Source organism: Zerene cesonia, chromosome 14 (genome assembly GCF_012273895.1).
Source record: "Zerene cesonia ecotype Mississippi chromosome 14, Zerene_cesonia_1.1, whole genome shotgun sequence".
Taxonomy (NCBI): domain Eukaryota; kingdom Metazoa; phylum Arthropoda; class Insecta; order Lepidoptera; family Pieridae; genus Zerene; species Zerene cesonia.
The window spans coordinates 4,378,616-4,397,940 of NC_052115.1; the positions used below are offsets into that span (position 1 = coordinate 4,378,616).

Consider the following 19,325-nt stretch of genomic DNA (forward strand, 5'->3'; position numbering starts at 1 on the left):
GACTTCTTGTTTAGGGGGTTGTATTAAATATTCTTGTCGTACTTGACTATTTAAATATTAATTAGGCATGATCGCCGCATATTGCATTCACAGAAGATGACTCTTGAATTTCACATATTTACCCCTCATAGGAGGCCTGTGTCCCAGCAGTGGGGACATGTATGGACCGATGATGATGATACATTAACAATTTCAATAATTCACTCTCAAATGTTATCAACAACATAATGTGGTGATAACACTTAATTAAGGGGGGGTTGTCCTTATGAAAAGGGGCTTTATTGAATTTTTTGGGCAAAAGTGACATCATTAGATAGGTTTGTTTTATGTATTAATTATTTTTATATATTAAGTAAGTAATACTGAAGCTTCTATCGTATCAAATTTGTAGCATGAGGTTTGATTCATTCCAGATTCCTGAAAGATACCTATCATATATTTTTCTGGTAGTTTTCTAACTGTAGTGTATATGATTCACCACTCTCACAATGGGTTATAAAGCAGGATTTTAACTCATGTTGTCCCCTTAATATGATTAAATATCATCTGAATTTTAAACGGACCTACAGATGAAAACTACAAAGAGTACCAGAATTCAAGACCAAATCCTACTAGGGATAAATTAGGTATCTAGCTACTAATATATCTTCAAGTTGTCAAATAGTTTTCTACTGCATCTATGTTGATACCACCATAAATGCAGTAGTTTTAAAAACATGAAGTACTAAATGCAACTTGCTATTTTTGGATTTTATTAGGTATTTCAATCAAAAATTTAGATACTTTTAGGCGAGGTACATTGTGTGCATAATAAAAAGGGTTAGCAATAAATCACTTGATACTAATATGACGTATTGACGTGGGAGTCGTAAATGTAGACTGCTTTAACGAGGGTCACACTACAAGAAAAACGTCCATCTACTTCAGATTGTCCTTATAAATACATAAACTGTTTCGCAACTACATTCTTCGTTTCAAACTTGGACCGTTTTTTAATTTTGCTTGTCTGTGTAGGTTTGTTCTACAGTCTGACAAAGGAATGTTAATTCTACCTAAGTATATGTTAACATAAGTAGTATAATATAGTGCCCATGTAATAAAACAACAAAAATTTTTCATATTAGCCCTGCTAGCACTTGAGTATTCACTCAATTATAAATTTAGAATAAATGCTGCTACAAATTAGGCATTACATTGCTTTGTATTATGAGATTAATGTGGATTATTATGCGGTTAAAAACAAGGACCACGTGTTTATCATAAAAACAACCACAAATCGACGTTCCATAAACCACAACAACAATAGAAATCAAAATATAATGCTATTTTTATTCTGATTATTACAAATTTCATGTCAAATAATATTGCTTCCAATCAACAATCTTATACTTCTTTATAAATGTTCTATGAACACTTAATGATATATAACAAATAAATAACCGTTTGTAAAGGTATAAACATTCGTATTATACTCAGTTCATCTAATTTCCGATATAACTACTATAATTAATTGTATATTGCTGTAACCACCCCGATTAACAAGTAACTTATTACAAAATACCAAGTCTGATTATTAAATGCCTACGTTTCGTTCTGATTGGTTCAGTTAAATAAACTACTGTTCCTGTTAATTGGGGTTATACATACACGACCCATAATGACATTGAGTTATAAATTGTGAGTCGTATTTCCTCCGATAAATTGTATCCGAAATCCGATGCATATATGTAGGTTATTTATTATTATTCGACTTAATGCAAAACTATGTGTCTAGTACAATCTTGTAAAAACATATCGAGATATTTACTATCAAGGTAAAGGAGATTTAAATATGTTATCTAGATTGTGCTTACATTTTCATTTCCATACAACGAGATTTTGTTTTTCCCATGTTTGTTTTTATGTTTATTTATTTATTTATTGTAATTATTTAACACCCATTCTGGCAAACTGCTGCAGCAAAGCCGAGGCTGTCACGCATAATGTTTGCAGATTGGCGACCCTCTGCCAGTGACGATTGACTAATAGATGTTTCGTTTGGTAAGGTGAGGCGCAGATGACGTACTGGTTTACTCGCTACAAGTTCAAATTCACCGAAATCGACTACAGCCTGTTCCTAACCTACTCCGTTCTTGTTGGCACTGTCGGTGAGTATTCAATCATTTTTTTATTATTAATTAAGAAAGTAAGTACTTTGTTTCGTTTACATAGCAGTATATAATACTTATTTATTATGCATTAATTTATCATATTACTATTATGTCGTTTTTGATATTCGATTCCATCTTAGTGCAAAATAAATTAGCCGATAATATGTTATTAGTTTTGTTTAATTATGTTTCTTCATAGAGGAAGATTAATATGAGAAAGATAGGAAACTACATAATCTTGCAACCAAATATGAATCACGACAAAGACGACATTATTACGCGTAATTTGACTGGCACATGCGTAATATTATCAACTTTACTAAGAAATAGTAGGTAATCAAAAGTAAATCAACCGCGTTTACTTTTCATTTATTGTTCACTGATTCAATTAAGGTATGCGTCTTTTAAAATACGTTACATTTTAATGCTACGAAGGAACAAATATCACGCTAAAACACTACACGCTAAAAATGTTCTCGAAAAATCTGATTAATAAAGTTGAAGTTTTTAAAAGGCTTAAATCGAGAGTATAAAAATGTATGGTAAATGGGGTTCAATGAAGTTCAAATATTGACGATCGAGGTTTCTTCTATTATAGCGACGCATTACTATAAATCCTCTAGGTATAACTTGAAACGCTTTGAAAGAACCCATAAAAGTTAACTAAAACAATCTGCTGGATTTTAATAAAGGTAAAATTAAAAATAACTGATCTTTTAAATATTTTATTCAAGCAATTCTTGGCACGCGAAAGCGTGTTGGAGAAACAATGAATTAACTAGGGTTTTTACTTGTTACTTTGTTTGAACAATACCTTAACCGAGAGTCAATAATTGAAAAAAAAAAAAAATAATGCGATTAAATTATAATTAACTTCATACATTCATAAAAACCTAAAATAGACAAATAGTCATACGGACTGCCGAATGATGTGAAAACCTATAACATTTAATTTATGTATTTTAATTTGAAAATTATATAAAATTGGCGGTCTGCCACAGCTTTGCCCGTGGTACATGTATAGCCTTCTTCAATAAATGGGCTATCTTACACTGAAAGAATTTTTCAAATCAGACCAGTAGTTCCTAAGATTAATTCGTTCAAACAAACAAACAAACTCTTCAGCTTTATAATATTAGTATAGATTAACAAGTCCTATCAAAAGAACTCAATGCGGCTTGAAGTTTTCACTTCAATAATATCTACTAATCGTTTTACAAGACTATCGAAACTCGGCTATTATGAAGCCACATTGCAACATTAGAATTTTTTGTTGATTTGCTCATTGCGTTGCGTTTTTGTGAGAATAACTAAGTACAATGTTATGTTCATATTTATTGTTGCATATGTTTATATTTACAGTAGCTATATATTCATTTCGGATGAAATAGGTTAAGATATTATTAAACAAAATGAAGACTTAAAATTCAATGCTTCAATATAGGTTGCAATGTAGGTAACCTAGATACAAAATTTTTAAATCGGAAGTGTATAATTCTAATGCCTTTTTAAATAGTTTCTTTTTTAGATTTAGACAATTTGCGAGTATAAATTTATCAGATTCATCCTCCACAATATTTGATTAAAACGAGTAAATTATTTTTACTTGTATTGTTTATATTTAAAATGCAAACATTGCTGAATATTATAATATAATATGACGACGGAGTAATAAGATTTTATCAGTTGTGTACAAACTGATTTGAGTTGGTTAAATATAGAGACAGCGTGTGAATTTTGGTAGTTTTTCTTTTTAGTTGTTGATAGCATCAATATTATTCGCATTTTATTTATTTCCATTTTCTTTCTTGAGGGTCATTGGACATTTTATTCTGGCATTTGAGCCACACTTACACAAACGAAATTGAGATTTTTGTTCAGCTAACTATGGCTACGACACAAAGGCAAGGGTCGCATTCTTGTAGACTTTGGAAGAGTCTTAAAAACAATGATAAAGTGTGTTGAATAACATACATAACTCCACGGCAATAATGTCATTGTTAGAGTTATATTGTAGTAAAATATATTTGCTTAACTTCGGTTAATTTGGAGTGTTACTGTAAGATTAAAACAGATGTAGATAAATGTGTTCCACTAATACATTCTGCTGGAATTACAGCAATTTATAAAAGAATGATGACATTACACTGATACTAAAAGTTTTGTGTTTCCTACAAACAAAAAGGATGCGTTATTAAATGTTAAATAATTTTTTACTCATATCACTTAGAAAGAAAATAGCTAACATAGAAATTAAACTTGGCGTTAGTTTAATATCATAGGAAACATTTAATACGAAAAGTAACATGAACCGGGCCAACTATGCCCCATGACCTTTAATAAATCTTTTTAAATTTGTTTCTTCTAGGATAGCACTTAGTACCTATTTATATGATTATTTTTTATTAAAATACATCATCGGTAAATTTACGTTAAAAGGCACTCATACTTGCTCTAAAACATGTATTCTCAATTACATATTTAACGATCTAAGTATGTCAGACAAGTAAATAAAAAACTAATTGTCGAAATATCTTCGAAATTGTAAATCGGTACTAAAACATCAATCGTATATTTCGTTAACATTTCGTGGGTAGTCTCACAGAACATGACTTTATTGATATTGCATGACGGTAACTAAAAATGATTCCAGTAGGTAATATTTTATATCATTCTCTTTGGATGAAAACAATGTCTTATCCTCATAATCATCTATCTAAAAGTAAGCGTAATACTGCTAACGTGAGTTTTTGTAACAGGCAACAAATAATCCTAATGGACTAGTATTTCACTTTATGTATTTGCGAGTAAAATATTTCGATAGTGCGATTCAGACAAAATTGTTAGAACAATGAGAAATTGGCTGAATCCTCAGCACTAATATTCACCTTTCGAATATAGCCATATATGTCTTATTTAGAACCAAGCAAATGATTAGCTAATAACGTTGAGTGAACTAAGTGCCCATAATTTCGATGTCATCGTTTTCGTAGGTACAAAGGCGATAGTTCGACTAAACAAAATGTATAATTGCTACGTTTATATCATTTAGGTTTCACAGTTTAAAAGTTTTAAAGTTGAGATTCTAAACAGCAATTTCCCGCAGGTTCCTTCGTAACTATATACCTCTTCAGTAAGAGATGGAACATAGAAGACAGCATCATTGGGATGGTGGCGTGTGTTAGCAGAATTGCGGCCAGTGTGGTCTACGCTATGGCACCTTCGAGAACCGTGTACTTCCTCGGTCCCGTCTTGGACATGTTCAGTGCGGCAGCAGCCACATCACTACGATCTATTGCCACAAAATTAGTCAATGCTGATGAAGTTGGTAAGTTTTAACAGTTATTTCCAGATATAAAAATCGTATTTACGTGAAAAAGTCACGCACTCTCATTCATCTGTAATACTATAACAAAGTGAAGTTTCTTTGCTTGAACTCGTTAATTGATCGATCTTCCACTAATTTAGGTACTATGTATGCTTAAATCTTTTCAACCACGCAATGGATTTTGATGGGTTTTTTTTTTAAATAGAGTATAACAAGACGAAGATTGATATGTTCAATAACATCAAACTACTCCGAATTTAACGCTGCCGCGAACCAAAATCTAGTTTTTTATAAATAGAATTTAACAGCCTCATCTTTGCCACGGTATCATCATCCCTAAATCTTAGTAAATGTTATGGAAATTAAGGGTTTTCATATAACTTGCTTTGTACTCCGACGAATTACGTTAGAAGATCTTTTAATAGCCTTGCAATAAGACGATGAAACGGCCTTCAATATTGCGCTGAACTCTTGTGTTATTTCATTATTTCATTGCAATTGTTGCTACTGTGAGTGTTGTTAGTAGCAGAAAAGCAAACATTTCGATGTAAACATTAGAAAAATAAAGGGTATATGAAAACCAGCATACCTTTTAGTTATTCATACTTTTTCGTTTTTTGATTTATGCCACATCGGATTATTAAAGCAAGAGGACGTGATGAACGATTCCTTGAAATCTATGCGATAAAAAATATTGGCGCCAATTCATAGTCTCGGTTATATAAGAACACAAGAAGAAAATTGCCCAGGATAAATATAACTCTATAATGTGGATAGAAAGGTTCATTTTCCTTTATGACATGGTGCTGAAAGCTCGGTAAATAAAAAAAAAATCTGCTTCAATTCCTCACTTTGATACATTATCACTCAGTATATTTGATTTCAGTACAAATTGACAAGAATCAATTATCATGTGCTAGTTTCATTAGGTTGCTTTTAAAACCAATCGGAATTATGCAATGGCGCACGCGATTGAGTATTTTAGTTTTTCATTAATGAGTCGATTTATAAATACTTACCTATTTAACTGTTGCATGATCACGCTTCCAAATCAAATTAAATTAGCATTATCGTCTATGATATTGTTTACAACCGTTTAGTCAAACGTTTCAACAAAGAACCGACATTATTGTATTTACATATTAATGATTTAATTACTTAATTATTGATGTGATATGAGGCTAGTACCTTCTAAATTTCATAACTATCGTTAATATCCTAATGAAATCGCTATGTAATAACTCGAAACGTTGATTTTTGCCTACCATAAATTTTCATACTCAAAAACTCAAAACGAAATCAATTTCATATGGACACAATTTTCTACCGCGAGATAAATGTTTTTATGTGCTTTTTCAATATTTTTTGTCTAAAATATGATATAAATTGATAATTATAGTATATAACATAGGTAACTAGATAAGTCATAATCAAATACTCATTAAGTTTCAACGATTTTTCTATTTAAACTTGAATGGATAGCATCAGAACTCAGCAGCATAAGTTCATTCAATAGGAAGTCTCATATTATTTCATAATACGAAAGACCAGTGGACTATAAAAATTTTCATTAACACCTTAGCAAATAACATTTTCCAATCCGATAACTAACAGGTACAAATAAAAGCGGAAACACTGATTTACTGCAGAGATTCTGAGAAATTTCGATATTAAATGCCGATTTTAACTGTGAATTACAGGCATAGTGAAACTGTTAAGTAAATTAAAAATATCCGTCTATAACATACCTTTTTTCCTTTCGTTCTATTGTTAAACAGTTAACTCATTTTATTCTTTTTTAGAAAATTTTAATTTTTTATCTCTTAATAGGCACCTAGGTGCAAAATGTCAAATAAAAATACACACATCTTTTAAATCCATTAACAATTGGATTGGATGTTGCTTTTATTTAGCTTCCTAGTTCGGTGGGTAAATTTTCATCCGAATTTTTTACCCGAGTGAAATAAAATACCAATAACATATTATAACCAAAGCTTGGAAGTATTAACAGTGCAATTACCCATTAAGAAGTTAAGGTATCAATTTTGACCTTTATACCTATAGATAAAACGTTAACAATTTACATTCATCTTAGTTCTACATCTCGGCGAATATAAATTCATTCATTCTTATGCATTAGGGACGCTGACAATTCAATTGTTTTTAAACGTAAATCAATTCTGTTTAATATAATTGTAATTATTAGTCCTCGATCGCCAGCGAGCGTCAATCTCTCTTTTGCGCAAGCAAAGCAACAACTTACCTACTAGAGTTACGTTTATTATTGACTGTATCAGTCTGTATGTAGTGTTCTTGGCTTCTTTTTCATAATTCCTACTTACATTTCATTCAATTTTGACATAAGTTAATTGAATCCCTATATATCTATTGCATGGTGAAATAATAAAGAAAAACAATAGGTACACTAGGATATAATTAGAAGTATACACAAATATAAGTAATTCTAGCTTAATACGTATCTCTGTACTCTTCTTGCATAAAAATCTTGAAGTTGAACAAAATATACTCTGAAACACCTATGTGTGAGACATACGTCTATGTCCCATTCTGCAATTATTGAGATATTTGTAATCTCTTCTAGTTAGTTACACTCGTCAGAAAAAATCGGACATACGTGCATTATAGATACAATCTACTGATTGTATCCTTGTAATTAAATATTATAGGCACATGTGAAAGTTTGAATTAATGTATGGATTTTTTCTCTTTCAAGCAAAATCAGCAAATCGTATCTGTATGAAATTATGTACAAGATAGATTATAGTATGGAGTAGCACGTAAGTTACATTTAATGCGGGTAGTTATAAAGTAATATGTTGAATATAGCCTACACTGTAGAATGTCACTTCCCGCACACTCTTGTAGCAATGTATCAATTTATTTTATTAATATAGCAATTAGACCATAACCGATATATAACTAGTGCAAATCGGGAATAACAAGTCGAAAATATCTAGAAAGTTCGACTCGTATAGATTCCACAATTATGAGTAAGTGAGAGGCAATTTAAACATCACAATTTATTTCCACGATAAATCGATAACGTAAAAAGCGTAAACACACGTGTTTAGTTTGTTATATATGACGCACGGGAAATACATTTATAATAAAACAATTTTTTTATAAGCCCACAATAAAATATTAGAGCTGCATTCTGGCACATGTCATATCTTCTTACTTGTATTTACTAAAAATATTGATTTAGCAAGGTTAATTAATTAAAAGAATGTATTTTGAATTAATCGGTACTCCATATTTGTTGACCATGAATTGAAGTTATTATTAGATCATACGTAATATTGTTTATTTGTTATTAACTAACTACTGAGATTGTCCCGCTTCGATTGCACAGAAAATATAACAAAAAATAATCGTTAACCATAACCGGTTAAGTTAGACCGTTAAGTATAGCCAATGCTATTAAAATTACGTATGTTACTTCACAAAAATCAATTTATTTTTTTCTTAATGACAATTGTCAAAATCAAATTGCAATCATCAAAAAAACAGGAATAGACAATTTATCTAAAAGGAGGCCTTGTCCCTACCTTACATATGGGTAGAATTTTTTATTACAAAGCAGAAAAGAGATAAGTAGGTGGTGCAACAATGATATAATTTATTATTTTTAATTTTTGCAATTACTGCCTATAAATACTATATTTAGCTATAAAACTTTGTTGTTTGCTACAAAGGCTTGATATGTAGGAATATTCTTTAATAAATCTGAACCATATGGTTGCCGTCAAGTCGTGTGTGACGTGTTAAAAGCGACTCTTAAGACACCGACACACTCCATTCTAAAGTGGCGCTAGATCAAAGCTTGTAAAGAATACAGCTATATATTTATCAGTTTTAAAATTTATTTCTGTCTATTTCATACATACTCGTGTACTGTGGTCAGATTTTAGTTTCGAGACGGTTCGTGAAAGTAAAACAACTTTAAAGTACATAAAATAAACCTTACGTTCATGAAAAATAGTAAAATTACTGATGGAAATCCTTTATCGATCAGTGAAGCGGTATAGGCTAAATAAATAAAAGTAGTGAATGAAAGTAGTAGGCCACTTTACATTTTAACCTTTGCTCGATACGGTGAACCCTCATAGGAGGCAGTGTGAGAAATATGATGATGATGATGATGATGATAAGAAGAATGAGAAAGAAATAATTTCGAATTTGGAAAAGAGAGTAGGCTTTTTATATTTCTTCAGTTATGTTTCCCGTCTTAATGCAAACATTTTGATATTGTTATTTTTAAACTGAGGAAAAGCGTTAAAATTCTTAAAGAACAATGAAAATGCGATTACGAAACAAAACCTTGATATATATTCCATCTCTCGTTATCAATATTAACTAATTACACGGCTATTGTTTGATATTCTAAATTGGTTTAGTTTGCTCGCTTGCTTTGTTGATTATCCAAACAATATATTTAATAACGGAATAATATTGCATATTGTTATAACAAAGAGCTATGAAAAATATCCGTATAATTTGTCCTTTGCAAGTAAAGTACCTGCTTTGAATTTGAATGCCAATGTATATACTTATTCGAGAAAAGATAAAGTGTCTACACATCCGTAGTTGGATACATTCAAATCTAAATCTCTATCACAATTGGAACAAACTCATGTTAGGTAACACTTATTTTCGGTAATAAATAGATTTAATTTCGCATTTCTTCCTAAATACGCACGCGGTTTCTGTCGCGTAGACTTTACACTTGTAGTATGACATTTTTGACGACTTAAGATACGTATATTTCGTCAACTATTTATTGTAGCAAAAATTAGCTATTTGAAAACTGTTTCATTTTCAATTTGAAGTTCTATTCAAGGACTCCTTTAATTACCTAACATGTTAGCGAATTTAGTGACTTTTTTATGTTAAACCTAATAATACTCGTATTCATCTCTCATTGACAAAATTTTTTAAAATATTCAGTGGTTGCTTTTTACGTGATAGATGCACATGAAAACGCGCAAAAAAACAACAGAAAAAAATTTTAGTAACCATTGTTTTGGGGTCTATAAAACAGGCATATTGCATAGTAATTACTCTTATTGAAATATATTTCATCATCATCATTAGCCGATATTTGTTCCCACTGCAGCAACACCGGCCTCCTATCAGGATTCAGGCCATAATCCACCATACTGGCCAATTGCAGGTTGGCAGATATCACATGTTGAGGTTTTGATTCTTGTAGATGGCGGTTTCCTCATTAAGTTATCCTTCACCGTATCGATGAAATATTTAAACATTTAATAAGCGAAAAATATTTAAAAGCGCAGAAAATGTCCAGTTCGTTTTAATTATATGTATTGATAATATAAGATTTCAAAATTATTCAATTTGCATCCGTTAAAAATGAGTAGAAAATGCAATTCGCTATGCTCAGACAGTACGACTCGTATGACCTACGTATGTGAGTCTTCCTTAACATATAACTATATACATTTTATTTTACTAGATAGTGAAAATTGCGGACAACTTAAATTTAATTTCTTGAAACATCTATAACCTACGATGCTCCACGTGGCATATAACGAGCTATTTTATTAATTTTAAATATAAATAAAGTACAAACCAATCGGCTAATTAATCGAGGCCGAGGCAGAGGTATTCTATATGCAATAAGAAGTACTACCTGTTGGTAATTATGAAATACTAGCTGCGCCCCGCGGTTTCATCCGCGTAAGTCCGTATCCGTATGTTATTCCAGTTGTCCAGCAATCTACGTACCAAATTTCATTGCAATCGGTTCAGGGGTTTTTGCGTGAAAGAGCAACAAACATCAACAACATCCTTACAAATTTTCGCATTTATAATATTAGTAGGTTAGTAGGATTTGTAGGATATTAGTAGGATAGTTCTGAATGAAGCAATAGATAAGAATAGATAAAATAGATAAAATAACTTGAAGATAGATGATGATAGACAAAATAGATGAATAAAATAATTTCGGCAGTTTCCATCAGGGAAAGAGCAGTGATATCTTGAAACGTAGCCAAGGACAATTTGTTTGAAGAATACTTTAAAATAAATTACCTATCAACTTAGATCCTTGCGTGTAACCGCTACGACGTCAGACACGCAGACATCCATAATAAAAAAAAAACAGAATTTTGAGTGCATTAATATCATCGACTCAACAAATCACAATCGACTGTATCGTATTAGGAACAAACTCATATAGTACCTATGTACATATTTAAGAAGGTGTCTAAGAAAACATTTTTAGTTCAAGCTGAAGATCTTGAAACATTATAAATACTACTCTATTCTAATAGAAATCTGTATAAGACATGATTGTTCGATTTATATAAAACTAGCTCTCCGCCGCGGCATCTAAGATATTTCGGCGGAATTTTACATTTCACCGCGGTAAAAATAGCCTGTCACTCTCAAGCTTCCTACCTAATTATATCATGAAATTGCTCCGTTGCAACGCGAAAGAAAGATAAACAAATAAAAAAATTACGTTTTCGTATAAATACGATCATAGATATCAGTACCGATTTATAAATGGACATGTTTGATTACTCAAAGGACTTCTCTCTCTATGGTAATGTCACCCTGTCAAGGTTACACACTTCTCTACATACAAACCAAATCCTCCTTAACAATGTATCATCTAATGTATGAAACACATATTACAGGTAAAACAAGTTCTCTTATCAGCATATCAGAGGCTCTGGTTCCTGTCATATACTCCCCCGTGTACAGCAAGGTGTATCTGAGTACGTTGTCAACGTTCGCGGGAGCTTTCTATCTCATCAGCGCCAGTTTGGCTGTTCCTGCTATTATTATATATTTGTGAGTATATCTGTTATTTATTATCTTTGATTGTTTTAAATGTACCCTTTTGCTTATACATGGAAAATTAAATTTTTGAAAAAATTTACTCTAACTGGTGCTACAACACCATTATTACCTGGTGATTAAAGATCAATATATGCCGTTTTCTTCTGCTATGTTATTTGGTTTACAATGCAGAATTTATATTCATTTATTAATTATTATTATTATTATCTTGTCATTATGTTCATTTGATCTCCTTGTTAAAGTTAATACATTTAATAATGTACCGTTTCATAGTAACTAATCAATATTATATTTGATACTCATGTTCGGCTTGGAGATCTTTGTTTTACACGGCTAAAATAACCTCACTAAGTATTTGTGGCTATTCTATTCTTGGCTAAATTGTCTCTAAACCCGCTTAATATTTCTTGTTGAAACATCAACGATCCTTCCTTAATTATTATTTACGGTTCATAATTGAATAGGATATTTAAGGTTTTTAAATGGGATTTGTACCTATATGCTAAATAGCATTTAGCATATACTATTATAACTGTATTAACATGCTTCGATGTATGTATTAGAATTTTGATATTCTTACAATAACTTCTCTTTTCTTGTGCATCGTAGCTCCCTATGTCGTCACATAAAACACCGATTCGTCTCAACCTATTCAATTTAATCAGATAATCGAACAACAACAGTTGTAAATGCATACTTCCACGTTGTCGGTTCTCGGTGTTTGAATGGCATTTCAACATCAGCGCAAAAAAGATACTTGCGGTCAACGCTATTTTGCCCTTCTATCGATTTCTATTGCCAGCCGACCTTGAACTGTTAGAAAATGTGCTATTTTTGAAATTTTACGAATTACTATAATTGACCTTCTAATGGGCCTATTTTGAGATTGTTTTTACTTTTTTCCCGAAACCCATTGCGAATGTCTCGTTTATGTTTTATTGTTGATCAAGTTTCATATTGGATGAAGTAATAGTTCTAGTAGTCATATTAAGAAATCAGGTTATAAGGCATGTAGAAAAACTTACTGTAGGTACATTAACTAAATACGATGTAAGCCTTTACCTAGATTTTGCGTTGCCATAACGAATAAAAAAGCACTTGGTAACAAGATACAGTAATGATGTTAGTTCAGCTAATTAACAGATTTTAAACGTAATGATTCACCGCAAAGGAAGTTAATTTACACCATAAAATTAATTGATACCTACCCCATAATTCGTTTGTATTACTTAAGTATATAATAATATAAGCTATGCTTTCGTCTGAACACCGAATCCATCTCAATTCATCACTTTTGTTATTTGAATGACAACACATATTAGGTACCAAAAGTGTTTATTCATAACTAGCTACGCCCGCGATTTCGTCTAACAGTCATTTTGTTTTCAATCGACTTCAAATAAATAAATTTATAAATTCGACTGTTTTTATATTCATTACGGCATAACTTTTTGGTGGGCGAACCGATTATTATGATATTTTTTTATTTGAAACCTACCATACATTTAAAATCAGTCTAGTTCTAACAAGTTGAAGCGGTTTAATTTTTATTTAAAATCATTTATTACTTTCTATATCGATGATATCTGAATAATACTGATTCTTAAAATGCAATGTTAAAATGTCTTCCACCTTAATGATAATAATGAACTGACTTTTGATTATAATAGTACTTATTTATACTTATTATACTTATTATATTTATATTGGAATTTACATGTTTCGATAAAATTGAAATAAATATATAATTTTATCTCGCATATGTTTTTATAGCTGACAGCCGATGAAAAAACATTAATGATATTTGTTATTTATTTATATTTCAGTACACTTTTCATTATACGCCGAAAAGAGACTGAATTGGAGCAGGCCGCAGCTACTAAACCTAAGGATAACGAAGTTACAAGATTTTAGCGAATTTATATAAATTATAATTATAATAATTACGTATAGTTATTAAATAAACAATAATTAAACTAAAAAATAAATGACTAATATATTTATTGTTAAGTTTTATTAATAATGTTATTTACTATGTACCTATTGAAAATCTCAATAAAATTAATATTTGTATTGAAGGAGTCGTTTTCTTTTTTTTCACATAATTCCAAGGCCTATTGTAATGAAAAAAAAATCACCACATTGTACAAAGCAAAGTCGCTTCCCGCGTCTGTCCTTTTAAATCATGCTTAGATCTTGAAAACTACACAACGCATTATGATGTTTTTTTTTTAAATAGATTTCATAGATTCAAGAGGAAAGATTTTATGTGTAATAACATCTATAAATAGAGATTACATTATTTAATAACATGGGATACTTAGAGTTTTTTCTAAAGAAAAAAAAGGTTAAATCCTTACTAGGAACATCAGCTTCAGCCAGCAAGACGAAGACCTTTTTTTATTGCTATTGGGCATCGCATTCGAGACAAGGACAAGAAGCTAATCTCGCTCAATTACTTTTAATAAAATTACTATATTCTATGAGAAATCGGCTCAGTTTAAATACTAACACATTGATTTCTAATTATGAACGCTTAATGAGTGATAATAATTGATAACGAAACTTAAACGTGTGTTCTTATCTTCTTATCTATATATACAAAAGAAAGTGGAGTTAACTACACTATTTATTTACCGATTTGGCTGAAAATTATTGCAGAGGTAGCTTAGAAGCAGGAGGACATAGAAACGTTTCCCACAAGAGCGGGAACATGTGGGGAAAAGCCCGGGTCTATTTTTCCTGCGACTACGCGGGCAAAGCCGCGGGCGGAAAGATAGTTTTAATATATTCGCTACTAATATTATGAATGCGACGCATTAACCACTGAACCGATTTAGATACAATTTACACAGATATAATCTGAAACCTTATCAGACTTTTTAACCCGGAAATCCCGCAGCCTATCTTTTTCTTTGAGTATTGGGAGAACGGCGTCTCCGGGGCGTTTCTCGGGGCGGAAGGTATCAATAATATTATCATCTTATTTAAAATATACATATACATTTTATATAAGTACATATTATCATTGAATATAGAACATATAAATATTTTCCTATATCGTGCGTCCGGTGACGTCGTCTACGCACTCATTCAATTATTTTAAATATGAATAGCACAGCCAAAATTTGAAGGCATTAAAGCGAATAATATATGCGAAAAACCTAGAAAGAAATGACGAATCACCTTCTTGCAATAGAAAACTATTTAACAGCAAATAACAGAAGTTAACAAATCGATTGTATATATATATATTTTTGCCTCAGAACTATTTGTTTTATGAAACGCGGGGTCCCATTTAAATTAAGTCTATGTTTTCTATGTTTTGTTTAAAATTGTTCTATTTTTCAACTTATCAATGTGTGAAAAATGTCAAAACTGTTAGAATTATTACACCTAAATTAGAAGCATGTCTACTGAATGTTTATATAACTTTTGACTAATCGATAACCTTTCATTGTCGTCTGCTTCCTGATACATAATATTGAGAGCAATAGACTCTACTGATACAACTTAGTAATAATAAACAAACATGAGTTTTAATTCAGCGCCATCTAGCGAAAATGTGCCACAAGGTGTGTAATGAACTGAATGATGACCTTGGATAACCTGAACTTCAATATGCTTAAACATATTTAGACAGGTGAAATTTCAATTATCTCCTTCAAATTCTATTAAAATTATGAACACAAAAACTTGTAAGAATGTATATTTGTCGCTCTTTACAAGCAAAATCAGCTCATCGGATTTGTATGAAATTTGTTAGAGATGGATTATAGTTTAAATTAGCAAATAGGCTACTCATAAGCCTGATCCACGCGATGACGCCGTGAGTTAAAGTTAGTTTTATTCATAATTTGTCTCAACATTATATCTGTTATTATCAATTGTTAGTGTTTCTATTTATGGCACTTCTAAAGAAAATCCTACATAATATTGGGATTTATTGCGGACTAAATAAGGTTGCCTTTAATATACTATAATATATACTCTAAACTGATAGATAAAATTTGTGTTTGATTTAAATATTTAAAAAAAGCTTTTTACTAAATATAATAATGTACTTAGCTTTAGTTGAGTTTTTTTATATGTATGGTATAAATACAAAATCAATTCAGCTGTTTTGGATGAATTTAGAGACAAAACACTGCAACACCACAGTTGTATTTATTAGATTTAATATATGTTAAGCCTATGTATGTGAATCGGAGTCCTTTATCATATATAAACTTGTTACGTTTAAAGAACGGCTAGATCCTATTAGAACTCGTCGCTTCGAGTCTTCCTTCATCATGAATACAGCTAAGGAATGGAATTCCCTCCCCGTCACTATTTTTCCTAACCAATACAACCTGGAGCTCTTCAAAACCAGGGTGAATAGGCACCTTCTAGGTAGACGTGCACCCACATAGACCACACCTCCACTTCCCATCAGGTGGAATTGTGGTCAAACGTCTGCTATCAATTATAAAAAAAAAAACCCAGCGGCTGGTCCTTATGAATATAAATAGTTAAAGAAACCGCAACCAAAAACCACAATCTACTCATAAAAATACTTTATTCTATCTACAAGTAAGTACAAATCTACTTACAAATGTACAACATTTCTACAATAATAATTGTTAACTGTATTACTTAAAACTTCAGTTTGAAATCTGTTTTCGTTGGTATCGGCTTATCCGTATCTTTTCTTCCAATTAATATTTTTATGAATTGTCTCTGAAGGTATGTCGGTAATGTTACGCCTAAAGCTTCACAATTTCGCAGGATCTCCATACACCCTCTGATGTCTTTGTTCTTTACTGAAAATTTATGAATTGAACAATAATTACCGACAAATTTCTTAACAATCACATCTTCCAGGTAGAATACAATGTCAAAATTGTTTTGTTATGGTACATAATTTCCTAAAATACATAATTCATTGTAACTAATTAACTACAACAAAATTTTATGCAAATTCCAATGAATTAATAAGCGCTCTGTTACTGGGTATACCACCTGGCTAATAATTTCTTTACATCTATCATAAAGCTGAAGAGTTTGTTTGTTTGTTTGAACGCACTAATCTAGGGAACTACTGGTCCGATTTGAAAAATTCTTTCAGTGTTAGATAAGGGATAATTAGTAATTGATAGGCAGGATCAGTGTTGTAATCTGTACTAAACATGTATAAAGCTCAAATTTGCTAGCTTATTTGTTTGAACACTTTAATCTCAGGAACTACTAGGCCTATTAGTTTGAAATTTAGTTTAGAGATAATATAATATAAAAAATATAATAAAATAAAAAGGACATACGATAGTTTTCATCACATAAATCTAATGGGAATGTCTATCATTTCTTTTAATTATGTGACAAAGCCAGGGCTAAAAAGAAGTTAATAAATAAAATGTTAATAATAAAAGTAGAGGTAGACTAGAGCATAGAGTATAGAATACATACATTTAAAATTGAAGAAAATATGTAAAACTTGAGTATACTCATTCATCATCTTGTATTTGAGTAAGGTCTGTAGGAGTCTTGTTACAGCATCTTCATTATATTCTTTTAAAACAGTCAGACACAGAGTTGATGCCCTGAAAAAAATTAGTTATGTATAATGCTCTCAGCATTGGTGGATGTTAAGGATTTAAATAGAAAAGTTGTAAAAAGTTCTCATATTTTAATGGAAAGTTGACAGTGGAGAATATATAAAATATAAAAGATAATATATAAATGTGAAAGTAACTCTGCCTATATCGTCCTCACACATAAACTGCTTCACTGATTTGGATTAAATTTGGCGCAAATATAGTTATAGACCTGAGGTAGGACATAGGATAGTTTATATCCTAGCAATCCCATGGGAATTCTGATTATACAAGGAAGTCCCTGGGACTAAGGGGATATCTTTTACTATGACTATACATGTGAAGTGGTTGGCTGAAGGTTAGTAAATAAATAAATGCTAACATTTTAGACATTGATCATTGAAAAACAAAATTCAAAATTACTTACATTTCTTTAATAATATTTTGAAGGCTTTCAGATACTTCCAATAATTCATTAGCCAGCATCTGATCTGAAAACCAGTCACTTTTCCAGCATGCATGCCAAAAACACACAAGGGGGTAACTATCATTCCATGTGTTACTTAACTCAAGTACATATTTCTTAAAAGTAACCATTGATGCCTCTGACCTGTTCATAACAGAATCATGAATTAATTCTTTCAATATTATCCTGTAAAATGCTCTTAAGTTTTTGTGTTTCTTATAAGCATCATTTAAAATAGAGAGACCTTTTTGTGAATTCCCTTTCATGCAATAAACTTTAGCAGAATAATGTAAAAATTCGCCATTTTTCTCATACAATGCTGGTGTAACTTTAGAACTATATGTTCGCAGATGCTCAACTGAATTAACTTTTCCATTAAAACTGTAATCTCTGAAAAGCTTTTTTATGACATCTTTTCCTATCATAACTTTCTTATTCAAGCATTCACTTATACATTGAAGTAATTCCTTATCCTTGTTTAATTTGTGAAGTTCTAACAGCATATTGTCTAATTCTTGTGCTGATAATTTCGATAAATCAACAGAATTTTTATTTTCAGCCACAGTGAAGTGTCTTTTAGTAACATCATTTATAAGGTTGCTTGTTGGTCTTAATGATTTTAGGTCATTTTTGGAATATCCATCTGAAATTATTTGATAAGAAAACACATCTATGCTACCATATGCTGTACTATAATTTAAAGTGTTCTTCTGTATTAAATTTTGGGCAAAGCAGAGAAGACGGTAGTGTCTAAAATATAATCCTAGGTTTTGCATTTTGTATTTGAACAGAGACCTCCTCCGGTACCAGAGAATTTTATAATAATTCCCAGTTTGATATTAACTACATATTTATCAAATTTGATCCAATTAATAAACCACAATAGATTCACAACTTATCAATATTTATGCTGACATATTTTGCGACTTGACTACAGTCTACATTCAACATTGACA

General features: G+C 30.9%; 2 protein-coding genes across 2 annotated transcripts; one reads left to right on the forward strand and one right to left on the reverse strand.

The window, feature by feature from the left end:
- Positions 1 to 1,990: 1,990 nt before the first annotated feature.
- On the forward strand, positions 1,991 to 14,354 carry LOC119831972. The gene is made up of 4 exons (XM_038355548.1): positions 1,991 to 2,147; positions 5,257 to 5,478; positions 12,165 to 12,321; positions 14,157 to 14,354. Exons 1-4 carry the CDS (start codon positions 2,057 to 2,059, stop codon positions 14,242 to 14,244), a joined length of 558 nt encoding a protein of 185 aa, XP_038211476.1. The 5' UTR covers positions 1,991 to 2,056; the 3' UTR covers positions 14,245 to 14,354.
- A 2,517-nt stretch (positions 14,355 to 16,871) lies between these two features.
- On the reverse strand, positions 16,872 to 19,325 carry LOC119832057. The gene is made up of 3 exons (XM_038355654.1): positions 18,331 to 19,325; positions 17,776 to 17,909; positions 16,872 to 17,132 (listed from the first exon to the last, which is right to left on the reverse strand). Exons 1-3 carry the CDS (start codon positions 19,143 to 19,145, stop codon positions 16,966 to 16,968), a joined length of 1,116 nt encoding a protein of 371 aa, XP_038211582.1. The 5' UTR covers positions 19,146 to 19,325; the 3' UTR covers positions 16,872 to 16,965.